A 17,713-nucleotide genomic window follows, 5' to 3' on the forward strand; every position below is an offset into this window, starting at 1 on the left:
TCCCTCCCAGAGCCACTTGGTGAATACTGTTCATCCTTGGACATCCTAAGCCGTTCAGGAATCATTCACTCCCAAGAGTTCCTCAACCACTTCCTCCCTAAATTGAATCAACACATTTCCCATTCTATTCTACTTGTTTACCTGGCATATATCTCTATGATGGTACTCATGCTAGTATACTGTAATAACTTATTAACAGGTCTGTGCCCTCTACTTAACTGTAAGCTTCCTGAAGGCAAGAGTAGTTTGTAGTCTGCTTTCTATAACTGTGAGTAACGCAGTGTCGGATGCATGACTAGCTTCAACAAATATTTCTGGACCTTATGGGAAGCTGCCTACATGTCACCTAGCGAATACAATGTCCTGGGATAGAATAAAGGATCATGGGAATTGTTGATGTGGAATAGGAGGCAAAGACAACTGAATAATAACAGCTAGAATTTCTATTGCTTCATTTGTGCCAGACACCACTAAGCCCTTTGCCGTGCTCTATCTCATTCAGTCTTCATCACACCCCATTTAACAGGGGCTATTATCTTCACTACACCCCATTTATTAGGGGCTATCATCACTCTCACTTTGCAGATGAGGAAATAAAGGCTAGAGAAGTTAAGTAACTTGACCAAAGTCAAACCCTAGCAAGTGGAATAGTCAGAACTTGAACAAACACAAGTCTGCTCAACTCTAGAGCCCTATACTCTTAAGTCCAACTAGCATTTGAGCTTTGGGGAAATTTCTTATGCTGATTCAAACTTGTATAGTGCTGCCATTTGGAAGTGGTATATAGACAGCAAAGTGCAGGTGATCCTATCCACGCCACCCTTGGCTGTGCGAGGCTCCCAGCACAGCCTGCACTCGCCAGCAGCTGGTGGCTCTACTTGACCAGAAACCACGAGGGACAAAAGCAAAATCTCTATGAAAAGTCTGTCCTTCAGCACCGATTAGTCCCACGGGCAGGCTGGAGAGTGCCCCAGAGTGAGCCAATGGCTGCAATGCCAGACACTAAGTTGGGAGTGGAAGTGAAAGGTAAGGAGGCCAGAGTGGGGAGACTTCAGCCAAGCTGTCAGGACTTGGGCAATTTTAACCCTAAGTCTCTGAGCCAAGGACAGGTCACTGTGCCTAAAATAACCTCCCCAAAGAGCCTTAACTGGCCGTTTTGCAATCTCTATCCCAGCACTGACTTTTTGGTCAATGTAACTAATATAGATTGGGCCTTCGTCATATGTTAGCACCATGAAAGACACAAAGCTTTGGTCTCCCACAGACCTGAGGCAAACCCCCAGGGAACAATGAGAGAACTGTATAAAACAGTAGACAATACAGTGCCAACCTGTGCGGTATGAGCCCCAAAGGCAGCCGAAATTCACAGAAAGGAGATATCCGGGTGTGCTGTCACAGGCAGTGGTGGTTTCTTGGAGCACATGAACTTGAATTTGGCCTCAAGGGAAAAAGAAAGAAAGGACAGCATTTCAGGTAGGAAGAACAGCGTGAGCACAAGAGAGGTTGCAGCAATGAGAATGAATTGTTTCTTGGCTTGTAAAGGAAGCCCTTTGTGGAGCAAAGGGTGCCTGTGGGAGAAGAATGGGAGATAAAGTTAGATGCGTAGGGAAGATTGGGCTATAGAGATCCTGCATTCCAAAAATATTAGATCAAGCAAATTCAACCTGCAGAATCTAGTAGTTTATCATGGAGGCAATGAGAAGTCATCTCAGGCTTGAAACAGGCAATTAACAATGAAAAATAAAATTTTAGGAAGATTAATTTGGTGGTAAGGATTAGAATGAGGATTAGAGATAAGAGGACTAAAGGCCGAAAGCTATTAACCCAAAAACCTGGGTACTTCTTTCAGCATCCACTGAAAGTCAGACTGTAGCAAACATAACGAACATAGTCCCTCCCCTGCAGGGCTTCACAGTCCACTGAGGAAGCTGTTCACTAATCCCATAGTCGTCCACTGAGAATCTGCCATGTGCCCAGGATTACACTGTAAGCACAGTAAATAACAAAACAAAGACCCAGCCCTCATGAAGCTTATTTTGCACGTGTGTGGAAGACAACACAAAACCAAACAAATAATTACATCAGTATAAAGTCAGGTAACAAGTGCTATGAAGAAAACGTGAAAGTAGGGTCCTGGGAGGGGAGTGGTGGGTTGGAGTGGTCTGGGAAGGCCCCTTTAACAAGCTGCCACAATATTTCAAGCCCAGAGAACGAATAAAATGGAGATGTCACTGACAGAAACAAGGATATTGAGAAGGGGACCTGGTTTGTAAGAGTATGCAGAAGGTGGGGAATCTTGTTTCAAGCGTGTCAAGCTGTGATAACAGCAGGGTACCCATAAAGACATGTCTAGACTCTAGAACTCTAGTCTACAAGACCAGAGAAATCAAAGTTGGACATGTAAATTAAAAAATTATCCATTGATATTTCAGTGATAAGAAGCCTTCTTTCCAAAACTAGTTTACATGAAACAAAAGTAGCTCATGGACTAAAAACTTTTTTCAAGTGGGGTGTAAGATACACAAATAGTGTTATCATATCTCCTATGATGAGCCCCTCCCTCCAGCCTCCTGGAATCCCAGGGGTGGGCAGGGACTTTGTGTAAACAGCAGGCAGCTGGTAACAAAATATAGTAACTGAAGCTCACACAGAACCAACCATCCAAAAGGCCTCTGTCTCCTGTTTCTTCCATCCCCAAGGCAGTTACCCCGTGGACCACACATTGCCCCCTTTGTGATTTTTCCCTCTGCAGATGCCTCTGGGTGTTGTAATGTCTTGGAGAATGAGATTTGCAAAGCAAAATAAACAAATTTTAAACTGTCTTTTCCTGCCTTCCTAGAAATGGCAAGAAGTAGACGTTAGGATAGATGTAAGTGTAGAGTGACGGTTTCAGTTTGCCCGGAACTGCCTCAGTTTCAGCACTGAAATTACTGCATCTCGGCAAACCCCTCAACCCTAAGCCAAATACGATGGTTGGTCACCATCTGGCTTGGTCTGACCTGGGTCTCACCTGCATGATGCAACACAATGCCTTACTTCTCTAAAAGTGATGTCAGTCCCATTAAAGTATGTGTTTAGTTTCCAAGCCTTACCTAACCCCCTTCTACCCTAGGAACTGGGTTCATTTACCCACCCAGACAGAGTTGGGCTCAGAAATTCCTAGGCAAGAGTTGCCACTAGATTCCTTAGTCTTATAGTTCCATGATCTCCCACTCAGTCACAGCTACCACCTAAACCAGGAATATCAAATCCACTGGTGACTTCCATCCATGGCACCTGCTGTCTCCTCTGTCCAGCGTGCTGGTGAAGCCTGGTGATCAAAGTCAGATTATCAAAGAAGGAAAGAGGGGACCGCATCTGATGCCCTAACACGTCATAGGAAAGGGGAACCCCGGGTAAATGACAGCCTGCTGACCTAGGAAGATGTGTGGTTTGCGTCTTTGAGTTACAGAAACACCGAAAATACTTACAAGCCAATTTCAGAGTTTTGGGTCCAAAGCTCAGCTGACTCACCTTCAGAATGGAAACCGAGTGAAAGCCCTCATGTCAAGACACACATCATGTGATCTTCCGGAAGCCACTCGGTTTGGAACATTCACAGATATTGGGAAAGCTGACAAATCATTCCTGCCAGTTGTTAGAGGCTGTGCTCCGGAATTATAAGGAAGATTCACAGAAAATGGCAAGACTAATACTAAACTTGGCTTGGACCCTTGTTACAGAACTTTCCTGCCCGACATGGTTAAAAGAACAATAAGCAGGAGACACAATCCTACAGGAATAATCCCTATTTGGCTGCTGGTCACCTTGAATGCTTCTGTACAGACTAAAATGTAGAATTTTAAATAGGCTATTCAGGTAAATTTGACCATTCTCCACATGCAAATCCTTACCTGAACTACTATTAATATTAAATAATAGCAGAGGCAAAGGGTAGTCATTGTTATTATTGCATTTTTTAACTGATTTGTCTGGGAAATTGCCTCAGACCCCAAAGAAAGCTTACTGTTAACATTAGACCCCAAAGAAAGCTTACTGTTAACATTTCGAAAAACTAAAATATTTGAGCCCTTTGCCCCGTCCCTCCCCTCAGGGCTCAGCCTGACTGACTGAGAAGGCTGTTGCAAGATTGCATCACTGGCCTTTGCAATTTTCTGGCCAGTCGCATTTCCCCTTCCTCCCCTGCCCTCTCCCTTTGCCTGCTTGAAGCCCTTTGGCCTGTTAGCCTCCCCTTTTCCCCTGCTTTGCCAGCTCTGGCACATCGATAACCAAAGCTAAATTAGAACCACCACCCCACTTCCAAGTGGATCATGTTTAATCCTAGTCAAAATTAATCCTATACCCTCCTGCTTACAAGAGTATTGCCACTTTTTGGGTTCTTACCTAAGCTGTCTCTTCCAAATCCTTCTGCCTCTAAATTGCTTCTGTGATAAAACTGAGCTGTCACCGTGAAGGTGGCCCCCCAGAGCAGGGGAAGTGGCAAAGACTATTGAGGAAAGCATGAAGGCTTTCCACTCTAGACCTGCAGACAAACTTTTACCGACAGCGCCCTTTTATCCCTGCCTCCCTCAGCCCCCAAATCCACTTCTCAAGTGGGAGTGGGGACAATTTGGGTTTAATGGCTGTCCCTGGACACACAGAGGTGTGTATAGAAACACCTGCAGGCACAGAGACTAATCTCTCCCTCTCTCTCTCTCTCTCACACACACACAAATACACACCTTCCTGCGCATAAAAGGGCATGCTCCACGAATAGCTTTCTATGGATGCATGCACCTCTGAATAAAAACAATGGGCAGGAAAGAAACAGTGTGAGCACATACTGCTTTATCCAACACCTGGAGACCCATTCTATTCTGTTACCCAGATCCCTCCCCCTTGCTTTCTCCTAAGGATTGCCACACACGTGGGAAGGTGACAGCCCCTTCTAAATAAAAATGAAAGATTTCTCCTTGTGGTAGAACCCCCAGATTCCCTTATTAGAGGTTCTTTTCAAGCTGTGCGCCCACCACCGACACCACCGAGAAAGGGTTGTCTTGTTAGAAATGTCCGCGGTCACCTCCCTGGGCCCCAGGTCCTTCCCCCTGTGCACGACCAGAGTGGGACCTCCAGGCGCAAGCCTGCCGTCGTGCGCACCCCCGCCGCGGTGGCCCGCTCCCGGGTCCCCCAGCTCACACAGTCGGGGCGTGTGCAGCGCGTGGCCACCTCCCGCCAGGTCCCAGCCAGGTTCCACCACCCCCTCCCCCTCCCCCACTTCCCCCTCCTCCTCTTCCTGCCCCTCCTCCCCGCTCTGGCTCCAGCGGCGCTGGCTCTGGCCAGGAAGCCGAGGAGGCGGGTCTCGGGGAACAGATATAAAGTGAGCCCGGGGAAGGTGATAAGACGCCAGCTGCGGAGTCTCCATCTGGAAGAGCCGCAGCTGCCGAGGAGGAGGAGAACGCCGAGGCCTGCCGGACCGACGGACGCGCTGACCGCCGCCCCCAGCTCGCGCTGCCTCCTGCTCGCGCTGCGCCACTAAGGTGAGCCCCGCCGGGAGCGCGGGGACCCGGGCGGGGGCCGGCGCCGCGTCCCGGGGAGGCCGCCTTCCTACGGGCCCTGCCCCCAAGAAAGCTGAGGGAGCGGTGCCTGGGAAGCTGCAGTGCACCTTCGGTGGCTTAAGGTCCCCCTGTCCTGCTGCGCTCCTCCCGCAGGTCACTCCCGCCCCAGGAGCCCAGAGCCCAGATGGAAACGGTCCAGGAGCTGATTCCCCTGGCCAAGCAGATGATGGCCCAGAAGCCCAGGGGGAAGCTGGTGAAGCTGTACGTGCTGGGCAGCGTGCTGGCGCTCTTCGGCGTGTTGCTCGGCCTGGTGGAGACCGTGTGCAGCCCCTTCACCGCCGCCGGCCGCCTGCGGGACGAGCAGGCAGCGGCCGCAGAGCTGCGAGCGGCCCGGGAGCGACAGGCCCTCCGGACGCGAGCCCTGCAGGACAAAGGCAAGCAGCAGGAGGCCGTCCTCTGCGGCCGGGCCCTCTCCCCCCGGCAGCACGCCTCCTAGGAGCCCTGGGAGAGCGGCTGAGCGGGGCAGAGAGACAGAGAGAAAGAGACAGAGACAGAGACTGAGCGCGCACAAGCCTGGCCCAGCGGGGAGAGAGCAGGAGCCATGCCGTTTGCTGCCCCCCTCACTTGGGAGAAGCAACTGACATCTAGAACGGACCTACCGCACGGACCCACCAAAAGGAGTTTGGGATTGAGTTTTGCTGCTGTGCAGCACTGCATTGTGATAACGTGTCCAAAACTGTGTATCTTTCAGTTATCTAAATGCATGTACCATTTCGCACTTGGGAGGAAGGAGAAACGCTTTTTATATTATTATTACTATTATTATTATTATGACCACCATTTTGCATTTTGAAATAAATTTTATACTATATCTCATTATCCATTTCCTGAGGGGTGGGGTGACCTGGGATGGGCACAGGGAGGGTGGGCATACTTGTGATGGGGGTCTCCCTGAGCACTGTGGAGGGAGCAGCTTTCTGACAGACAACACTTGCCTCTCGCCTGGGAACTCTGATAATTGGTATTGCATGCTCATAAGTCTGTTGAGGACTCATTTTTACTTCATGTTAGGGGTGAGAAGAGAGAACCTTCTGTAAGTTCCACGAGCCTTAGCATTTTAAGATCAGAAAATAAATCAACTTCTGACCTAGGGTAAGTAAATGGGAGAAGGAATAATTCAAAGGCAGAAAAGATATCCGCCCTCACACCTTTGCGTCTGAGGTTCCCATGGCTGATACCTCTTTCTTCCTAACTGTATTTTAGAGGGGGTGGGGTAAGGGAAGGGAAGGAGAAGGAAAAGAAAGAAGGAAAAACTAGCTACCTTGTAGGAACAGAGGCAAGCTTCCAAGAAGACCTAATCAGATGGTGAGACTAGCTCTACCCAGCCTTCTTCCCCATGAGCCCAGATCATAGTAAGAAGCTCCAGGTTAGAAAGAGAAAAGACACAGACCTGAGTCCCCTTCCTCCAGGGACAGAGCTTTCTCATAGTAATAACTAATCTAGTGGCTCTGTAGGGCTCAGCAAAGGAAATTTTAAACCAGGGCTCTTAAAGAGGTAGCCAAGGGCCAAGGGCATGGGCCGGATGCCACTCTCCTTGCTTTTGTAATGTTACCTACGCTAACCAGGTACAGACATTTTACTTTTGTCATCAACAGCTATGCGTTTTTTGCCAAACATACCAATGGCTCATGCCATTGCCTCTGATCAGACTCTGCCCCCAACTACCCACCTATACACATACATACACCTCCATTTCATTTCTGCCAACTCAGATCCTCCCCAGCATTCCTGGCCCTGATCAAATGCCATCTCTCCCCTAAATCTGTCCTTATCACTGCCCAAGGAAAAAGCAATCAAATCTGATTCCATTTCAGCCCTCTTGCCTGATTTTTCAAGCTCCCAGTATGAACCCTGGTTCCTACTTCCTTTTGGTGCTTTGCACATTTATTCACATTGCTCTGCCCACCCACTGGCTCCACATCTTCTGAAAAACCACACACCTCAAATTCTCCAAGAGAAGTACGATTTCAAATATAGGTATTCTGACCATTGTCAAACTATATATCAAATGATGTGCACCAATTTTTGGTTTAAAAAGTAATACCTATATTTTGGGCTTTTGCCTATATATAAAATACAATTGCCTAAATATATAGGTAATGCCTATATATTTAGTAGAAGTAAAATGTCCAGGAAAAGAGAAGAATAGATGGTTTTGTTATACTTTGCTTTCTGTCAGGCTTAGAAACAAAGAAATCAAGTTACACTGCCTGGATTTACTTAGTTTTGCATCCTGACTCTCCTGCGCTGGTTATAAAACCTGGGACAAGTTACTTAAACTCTGCCTCAACTTATGTAAAGTTTTTCCTCATCTATAAAATAGTACCTACCTCAGGGGGTAATTTTGCAGATTAAATGAGATCATACATGTAAAGTTCTTAGAGCAGTACCAGGCTCATAGTAAGCTTTCAGTCAATGATAGTGATCATATTATATTATTGTTATAGTATTTTAAGAGAGACCTCGACAAACAAAATCTGCTTAGATTAGAGTGACTAGGGCAGATAAAGTCCAGAAACCCTGTCAGAACAGAATATGCAGAATGACTGAAGAACAATATAGAAGATAAGATACAGTAGCTTTACATGACAAGTGCCTTCAAATATTTCAAGAGCTGCCCTGTTGAAGAGGATCAAACTTATTTTATGTGGCTCAAAAATGCAAAATTAGGACAAGCACGTAGGATTACAAGGAGGCAGATCTTAGGTCATTAAGAAATTAGAGTAATTCAAAAACATAATTAATTGCCTGTGATATATAGTAAGCTCCCAATTACTAAAGCCATCTAAGCAGAGGTTGGAAGTCAGCTGCCAGGATTGGTATAAACTGGAGAGATTTCTGAACTTGGAGCTCCCATCCAATTATAAGATGCCAGGATTCTGTCTAGTATAAACAACAAATAGGGAATATGTTTCCCACCCTTGCCTGCCTGTCTAACACTTGCCTTTCTCTATATTTCCAATGCCTCTTTGTTCTTTTTCTCAACGTGTCGAGAAACATTTTTCCTTTTTGCTCTATGACTATTAAAACTAAAAAATTTAATTCCAAAAGCAAATTATTTCTTAATTAAGTATCTCTAACTAATGCTTTTGCCTCTTAGAAAATACCTTAACCTAGCGATTGAACCTAATAGTTGTCAAACTTGGTCACGGTGAAATACCCTTGCTCTTTGCAAAACACCACAATACTTTGACGTATTAATATAAATTCATATATGATTTTGTGCTCTATTAGATATATCTTGCACCATATTCTAATGAAAACAAATAGTAGCTATCAATTCAGAATATTTAAAAGTTCCCACATTCTTAGGAAAAGTTTGATTGCTCTGTAGTCACAGTAACCAGAACTAGTAGAAAATTCATTGATCCAATCAATGACAACTCACTAGTTAACAAGATTTTACTAGCCAGCGAATCAGTGATAGACCCTCACTTCTCACAGTCAACCAATTAGGAATAGACTCACCCTAATAAATATATCTCAGAATGCAATCAACAAATAATCATGCTTCTACAGATAATGTCAACCCACTTTTGCCTCTGGGGTTTGGAGAACATGGACAATTGAGAAGGCACACAAATAAAAATGAAGTGATTATTAACTCCCAGGAATTAAACAAGGAACAGAACAAATGCAATTATAGTACACTACATTGCTCAGCCTCAAACAATTAGTATGAATACTGACTATTGATTTAATTAAAATTGTGATATTATAGTATTAGGAATATAGAAGGAAGAGAACGAGTGTTTGTGTGTGTTGTAAAAAAGCAAAGTACACCAATCCCTGAACTTCATGCTTCAAAAAAACCCTATATAAGACCAGCAGACCACTCTGTTGAGAGAGATTGAACAGCAAAGCTCACCCTTACTGTAATATGCAATAGGTTTGCCTTTTTTGATTTATTTCAGACATTAAGTGGTGCTTCCATCATTCTTTGAAAATTCTAATCATTTAAAAATGCTTTTTTAAAAGACCTTTGCTTGGCAGTAGTCCAGGGAACCTTGGACTAACAGGTATACTTACTGTACTCTTTGTGCCCAAATTCCATATGTCCTTCAGATCTGCTGCCTGGTAAGTAGATCTCAACAATAACTTCAGCTAGTTTGATTGAGTTCTCATTGTTTCTGTGATTTGTATGGAACCAAGCAAGTCTTTGTACAAGATCATTCAACCTAGCTCTTTGTATAAAGTAATCAGAAATTTTAGTCTACAGGTGCATATTCTAGTAAACAATTATACCTAGACCTTTGTATAAGGTCATCAGGCATTTTGTTTGGAAAGTATACCACTGGACAGTTGGACATAGGTCTTTGTATAAGTTCATTAGACCTTTTGTTTTGGAGGCATACCATTTGATAAATATTTTTACCACCAAACTACTTATTCCTCTCCTGCTCATTTTGCTTTTGTTTGTCTAAAGTCTTGTTTTATGTGTTTTTGGCTTTTTCTGGATTGTCTTCTTTCTAATATAGGAAGAAGGGAGCGTTGCACAGGGAATGGATGGAGATACAGACTCCATGAGTCACCAACCCAATCTAAACTAGTCCTCAGGGAAAACAGCTGGAGGTCCAGTAGACCGGCAACCAATTTGGGAAAAGGCAATTAATCAAACTCTGCTTTGGGTCCCCTACAAAATGTTCATGAGCGCACTCTCTGTCTTGTCGATGTGTGAAAGGTCACCTTTAGTCTGTATTCTGGGGTCAAGGATTGTCAGATCATCAGTTGTATGGTCCTTTCCTAACCTTTGCTTAGAAAGGGAACCCAGGATACCTTTCACAGGCATACTCTTGGTGCCTTCTCTCATCTTTCTTGCTTCTTCTCTGTCAAACCTGCAGCCTCCTCTGAAAGAACTCCTGCTTCCCACATGAAGTGGCATCGTAATCCTAACTCTTGTACTTACTTTGGTAAAGGGCAAAAATTTTGAGTTAGAATAGCAATGGCTACCATGTAGAACTTCTGACATGTCAAAATCAATAAATTAATACATTTAAGAGGAACCCCAGAAAAATCAGGAGACAAACCCCAAAGAGTCATTAGTTAGCTTCTTTCATTGGTATGCTAAGAACTCAAAGCAGAATTCTAACTTGAGAATGGTCTCTCTCAAAGACTCTGCTACCTTCAGAAGTGCCCTCCCTTTCATTTCTCTCTCTTTCCACTCAGCTTTACCTGACTTTCTGTATGAGCCACTTCTTTCTTCAGAGTTTTCTCTGGAAAAGAGCAATCACGTTGCAAAGTTGATAAACCAGAAGGCAACCCTAAAGAAGCTGAAGTTAAACCCTGGCCTGGAGCAATATTAAAAATTATCGTTAAAGATTTTCCTAGATAGCACAACAAAGTGACTATAATCAATAGTAAGTTAGGGTACACTTTAAAATAGCTAAAAGAATAGAATTGGAATGTTCATAACACAAAGAAATGTTAACTGCCTGAGGTGATGAATACCCCAATTAGCCTGATTTAATTAATTCACAGTGTCTGCCTGTATCAAAACATCACGTGTACCATATAAACATATACAACTATTATACACCCATAATAATTAAAATTATTTTTTAAAAAAATTTTCCTAAACCTCAGATGGCCAGGTAGAAATTTGTTACACAATTCAGGATTTTATTAGGTATTTATTGTTCTAGACTACAGGTCTGCACCAACTGGCTCAGTTAATTGTTAGTCTTTCCACTAGAAAAAAAATATTTAAAAGCATCAACATAAGAAAGAAAAATTTAAATAACTCAGCTGTGTAAAATCAAAAACAAATTGCCTTAAGAGGGCAAAAAAAAAAAAAAGCAATTTCAGAAACCGTTCTTTTAAAGGTACATTGGGCAAAGATTAAAAATTATAAACTAAGTAAAAATGAAAATAGACTTCAGAAAACTTTCAAAGAGTATTCTAGGGTAGACGCAATAGCTGAAGTAAAAGAAACTTTGTCTTTATTTATTTTTTTTCTTTTAACAGGCTCAAGTATGAATTAGGGGATTTAGTGAGAAAAAAAAATAATTGAAATGTGAAAACTAGCAGCTTAGAAAATATCCAATACGTGGTTAGACGTTTTCAGAGAGCTTTAGAAAGTAAATAAGCAGGAAATCAATAGAACTTATGGTTTTCTGAGTAAAACGAATGGCCCCAAAATAAAAACAAGACCAAAAAGTCTTCTATCCTCTTCTAAGAGCTGGGAGCCTATGCACAGGGATATTGCAGATACGCAAGCAGAAGGGTCACTGAAAGAGTCAATGTCCCATATTGGCTAAGGAACAGAGGGTGACTATCCAAAAGCTGCCCAATGGCGCCTCTTGAAAGGAGCCATCAGAACCCAACAATTCCAGTCCTTCCTCTAAACTCGTCATCCCGAATCTCAGAGGGGCTAGAGTGCAACCACATGGATTATACCCTCCATCTGGGCACAGCTATGTCCAGTTTGGCTCACCACTCTACTGTGAGCCTCTAGCCCAGTGCCTGGCACAGAGTAGGTGCTCATGAAATATTTGTTGAATAAGTGAATAAATAAATAGATGAAGAAAGTGAATTTTTTTGGATACACTGTAGTCCACTCCTTAGTCGAGAGAACACAAACCTCTGAACTGGGATACGACCCTCTGTCGTTAATTGGTGTGAATGATGGTGGAATGCATTGGATGGCTAGAGTCTCTCCTGGTAGAGAAGTAAAATCCACTGAAACCCAGTTCTTGTTTCAGCAACTTCCTTTGAGACAAAGTCAGGAATCTGAGAGTGAGCACCTGCTCAGGGTGGGATGGGGGCTCTGCCTGGTACGTCTCTCCCATGTTAAGAGCTAACAATAGCAATGGCTAAGTCTCCAGGGCAACCAGGACCACTTCCAAGCATTCCCATCTTGGGCTGCCTCGGGGGCTCCTCTGTCCTTTGGGGAGCCCTGGGACCTGATGCCCAGGACTGGCCCACTCTGGCTTCCCTCTAGGGCTCCCTCAACAGGTGCCTCCTGGCTGCCAGCTCAGTCCTAGCATAAGGGCCCTCTTCCTTGGCCTGGATTTCACCTTCTTGTATCAGGTGGCAGACCAGCTGGGTTCAGTCCCGAGTCAGGTCTCCTGACTCCTCCCAGAAACCAACCAACTTCTGAGCAGGAAATCCTGCTCCTCCCCAAAGAGTGGGAAACCACAAAGGAAGAGAGAGATGAAACAGAAAGAAAGGCAGAGGAGGAGAGAGACAGAGAGAGAGAAGAGAAGCAAAAGGGAAAAGAAGATCAATAAAAAGAAGTCAGACTTGTCTGAAACCTCAAGGTAAGACTTTTTAAAATCACATTATAGATAATGGTATTGACATTCATGTCTGAGCCTAGTACATAGTAGGTCCCCCCCCCCCAAAAAAGTTATTGAATCTATTGAAATGAACTGGAGGGCTGGGCTAAAGAGTAATTTCATTGTCAAATGCTGGTCAAAAAAATAAGAAGAAATGCCCGATGAGCTTTCAAATGTGTGGGAGGCAAGATACGGTACGACCCAGATGGAACCAGGCGTCTGTTACTGGCACTGAGAGTGTTCTGATCGTTTTGAGACAAAAGTTAAGTTGGAACAAAAAAGTTGCAAAGATAGTGTAAAAAATGTCTGCATGTTCTTTTGGAATCACACAAAGATTGCAGGTCATAAGCATTTTTTAAAATCAGCTTTAAACCGATGACAGAGCACAAACGCTACGCTGTTTCTTAGAAATTGCTAAAAGTGCTGATATCTGCATGTTGCATCCAATCATCAGCTAGTTTAATATTATTAATATGGAGATCTAGAGCTTTGAGGAAGGCTCGTTTGATCTCAAGAAGTCTTATTTCATGGACCAAGGGAGGCCTAAATTTGTCAATCGAAATTCTTCATGTGCTATTCACCCATCCCTTAATCCCAGGCCAGCCTGGATGCACAGGACACTGACCTTCCTCTGCACCTTAAAGGGTCCTGTTCAGAGAAAATTCCAACAGGGATTTAGAGAAACCCTGACAGGAAAAGGAAGTGCCATTCCCCACCCTCACCACTTACCCAAACCCTCATTTGCCATCAATGGACGTATCACCAGAGGGCTGTGGTTTACTGATGCAGCCACTTGGAGGGATTAAAATAGCTGGACTTGTGCTTCATCGAGCATCTTTAGACGATGGTGATGTGTTTTCACAACAGTTGGCTTTTAAGAGTCCTGCTCCTCCAACTTTTTCAACAGAGCTTACCAATATCAGAGGAATACACTTGAAGTGGTATTTTTAGTGCAAGTATTGCTCTTTGGGGTTTGTATGAGTTAATCAGAGTTGGAAGCTGAAAGGAGGGTGGGAAAGGTAAGGAGAGATGGAACAATCTCACTTCTGCTTTCTTGCCAAGATTTGAAAGCACCAACCTTCCCCGCTTTAGTATGATATGAAAATAAAATCCAAAAATCCTAGCTCGCTCTTTATACTAATTTCAGTACAGCTAAAAGCTCCCTGCATCCAATTTCTGAGCTAGAACAAATCTTAAAGGTAATCTAATTTAATTCCCCTTGTTTGCCAGGGGAGGGAATTGAAGCCAAGGCAAGGGAAGGGCCTTGCCCAGGTCACATGTGTGTCAGTGGTAGCCGGGAGACTGGAACTCAGTTCTCCTGGTCCCACCCAGGGGCCTCTCAAGAACTCACCAAAGCTTCACAGGAAGGAAGGTGCCCCAGACGCCCAAGAGTTCATAAACACTGCATCTGCTGATTAAATACACTATTCAGTTAAAAGGATGTTCAAGTAATCCTTGTCTGGCAGAAATAGAAAGGAAAAGAAAGATTTTCCTAATAGTTAAGCTTTTCCAGAATCTGTTTTATAACGGTTAGTAGACTAGGGAATAGAAGAAAGATTTAGGGCAGATTTGTCATGGGACCGCTAGAATATTTTACATTCCTCCCATTGATTCAGCATGTTACATATCTCGTCTCTTTATGTAATCTCCATATTATCCTCATTTTACAAATAACGGTTTTTTAAGTTTGTTCAGATTCACAGAGGGAATAAGATATTATTATTTCCGGATCTCTTGTTGGTAGGCTCTGGACAAACATGGACATCTATCGTTCAGTGACTGTTCTGGCCTCACACATGCCTCTCCCGGACACAGACCCTCGCTCTAGCCACTCCGGTCCACTTGAGGTTTCCGGCCATGTCCTGCTATTTCTAGACTTCTTGCCTGAACACATGCAGTTCCCTCTGCTTAGAATGCCTTTCCCCAACTTCTTTATCTCCATAACTTGTACTTAGCCTTCAAAACTTTGCTCCAAGGCCACTTCCCAGAAGCTTCTCCTGCCACCATGAGCTGATTTGGATGTCCCACTCTGAACTTTGACGGCACTCCACGTATACTCTTGCTATCGTATATATATTACACTACTGTGAGCTTCGATTTACTCACCGACTTTCCTTACACTTGACTATAATCTCCTTAAGGGCAGACGCCACACATTACTGAGCCTTTGTATTCCCAGTACCTAGCACAGTTCTGGGCATTAATTGGTACTCAATAAATATTTGAAAAAAAAATGGATGAATGAAAAAATGAAGTATTTTGCCCCCTTTTCTTCTGTTAAAATCATTTAATAAAAAGATTCATTTCCATGCTCTTGATTCTTGAGTAACTTCAGGGGAAGTAGAAGATGTCACTATTATAAGCTTCCTCTCCTTTCAAGCTTGACAGGCCACTCAAAAAAAAAAAGCTATCTAAGGTTCAATGTGGCACTCTGTTCAAACATTCATTGCTGCTTCCTTACAAAATGCACTGACCACAGTAGAAGAATTTATATGATACAAACCACAAGGACAAAGAGAATGGTAACACGGGAACAACAGAGACAGCAGCAGCTGAGGAATGTCAACACCCTTGGAAGGTGTGAAGGATGGACGAGTGATGAGCGCCTTAGCAAACCTGCGACTGCTGACACCCAAGTGCTCATGATGAGAAGCCCACAAGAAGCCACAGAGCCTGGGAGAGCCCCAAGGATCAGGCATCAGGGACCTCAGAAAACAGAGGGACAAATGGGGGTAAAAATAGGAGGAGACACCTGCCCTCCACAGCTACTCCAACTGGAGAAGAAAAGTTTATTTTCTGGGGAAACTGACCAAAGAGACACCAGGCTCAGGGACACCAGACACAGCAGAGGGTGGAGTCAGGCATGGAAGTAGAAACAGCAGATTAGAGAAAGACTCCATACTGAGAGATGAGATTCCCCAGTCCCTTTTCCTGGCTCAGCTCCTAGAATATGAATAGCCTGGCTTATACCCCCCTCCACCCACTCTACCCCAGCCTACACTAGGCAGAAGAATTAAGAATTCTTCCCTGTAAAAAGGACCCAACCAAATACTACAGACACTGATATTTGGGGGTCTCCCAATGAAACTGCCAGGTTTCTTCTGGATGATCCTACAGTGGAGTCCAAAAATGGACAAGCCCTGCCCTCGTACGCAAGGATTCTGACAGCCAAGGAACGGACTCCAAGGATCACCAGAAAGCAGAAGGAATTATCAACGGCGCCAGCCACAGCAACGTCAATATCCCCCCAGAGATAAGGCAAGATAGCGTACCCATGAATAAAAATCAAGAAGCCAATTTTTTTAAAAGTGCAGAGAAGAAGAAATAGCTCCTTAAAATAAGAATACAACAGGAAATTCAAAAATTAAAATGAAACACTGGAAGATAAAATTGCGGCAATCTCCCAGAAAGTAGGCTAAAAAGGGAAAGAGATAAAAAATAAGACATGAAAAGATAAACTTAAAAGATCAGGCCTAGGATCTCTGACATCTTCTAATAAGAATTCCAAAAAGACGGCACAGAGAGAATGAAAAGGAATAAAATAACCAAAAAATAATTTCTACAAAATTTTCCAAAATAAAAGATTTAAATGTCCACATTGAACGGGCCCAAGGGGTGCCCAACACAAACAATAAACAAACAAACCAAAAAAAAAAACCTCACATCAAAGCACATTATTGGGAATGTTAGAACCCCAGGAATAAAATGATCCCAAAAGTTCTAGAGAGAGAAAAACAGTTCACTCACCAAGGGTCAGAAATCTGAACACAACTGGACTTCTCAGTGTCAACACAGGAAGCTAGAAACTGAAAGGCAATACAGAAACGTCTTACAACTCTGAGAAAAAAAATAACCTCCAATCTAGAAATTCTTACCCAGCCAAAAAACAATCAAGAAGAAGGTAACATAAGGACAAGGAGATAAGAGCTGACCGGAACTGCCACACTGGTTTTTATGTGGCCAGGGTCTGATGGATTAATGCCCTCGTAAAGATGTTAAAAATGTGAAATATCACTGCTGTACGCAAGAGTTCGAAAAAATTTCCCTACCATACATGAGGAAGTAAACCAAGAAAGAGAAAAATAGGAGTTCTCAGGTAACGGCAACGGGATGTCCCCAGATACTGGCCTATCAAGATCCTAGGCCAGATTGGAACAGGAGGACTGAGGATTTAAGGAGTGATGTCTCCAAGAAAAAAAAATAAAGGAACTGAAAGATTATCCAATTAATTTGACCTATTCATTTGAGCTTTCTAGCTCTTGTCAGAGGGTTTGGAGAACATGGACAACTATGAAAGCAAACAAACAAGAAAAAAAAACTAAGGTGATTACTGACTCCCAGGATTTAAACAAAGAATAGAAGAAAAGAAATGCAATCGTGGTATTGCATATATTGCTCCGCTGTAAACAATTAGTCATAATAATATGAATACTGACTATTGGTTTAATTAATGTTGCGATATTATACTATTAGGAATCTAGAAGGAAGGGAATGAGTGTTTGTACTCGTTGTAAAAAAAAAAAAAAAAAGCCCCAAACTATTGTTAAAAATATTTACCTAATTACCTAAAGCAGAAGTTCACCAATCTGCCCACAGGTTACTTCACAATCACCTAGGGAGTGTCAAAGAAAATGAGAGCTGGATAGTAGCAAAAGCAGTAAAAAGAGATTTTATTCAAGGCTATTGCAATAGACAAAAAGAGACCTCAGTGTGGAACTGGGCTTGATGCCAAATACATCCTGGGCAAGTGAGAATTTACAGCCAAAGGGCACGAGGGTGATTGGTGGATGGAAAATTACTGAGAGGAAACCTCAGGGGTGAGGGTTAGGGGTTGCGGGTTCT

The 17,713-nt window shown here is 43.5% G+C and overlaps 2 protein-coding genes across 3 annotated transcripts in view; one reads left to right on the top strand and one right to left on the bottom strand.

Moving 5' to 3' along the window:
* The window catches only part of C23H1orf74 (chromosome 23 C1orf74 homolog), a 113,187-nt gene that overhangs the window by 15,166 nt on the left and 80,308 nt on the right, over nt 1-17,713 (bottom strand). Inside the window, exon 3 of one of the 2 annotated variants that reach the window (XR_006731072.1) lies at nt 1,331-1,438. The exons of the other annotated variant lie outside the window; for it this stretch is intronic. The gene's annotated coding sequence lies outside the window, so the exon portion shown is untranslated. The remainder of the gene's footprint in view (nt 1-1,330; nt 1,439-17,713) is intronic. 2 annotated transcript variants of the gene reach the window in all.
* G0S2 (G0/G1 switch 2) lies at nt 5,292-6,264 on the top strand. Its single transcript, XM_045536175.1, has 2 exons — nt 5,292-5,516; nt 5,688-6,264. The coding sequence occupies exon 2, from the start codon at nt 5,719-5,721 to the stop codon at nt 6,028-6,030; it is 312 nt and encodes a 103-aa protein (XP_045392131.1). The 5' UTR covers nt 5,292-5,516; nt 5,688-5,718; the 3' UTR covers nt 6,031-6,264.

Source organism: Lemur catta, chromosome 23 (assembly GCF_020740605.2).
Source record: "Lemur catta isolate mLemCat1 chromosome 23, mLemCat1.pri, whole genome shotgun sequence".
In the NCBI taxonomy this organism is placed as follows: Eukaryota; Metazoa; Chordata; class Mammalia; order Primates; family Lemuridae; genus Lemur; species Lemur catta.

Bases quoted from the DNA above. Each gene is read 5' to 3' on its own strand.
- G0S2 (XM_045536175.1), top strand. From the start codon at position 5,719: ATGGAAACGGTCCAGGAGCTGATTCCCCTGGCCAAGCAGATGATGGCC.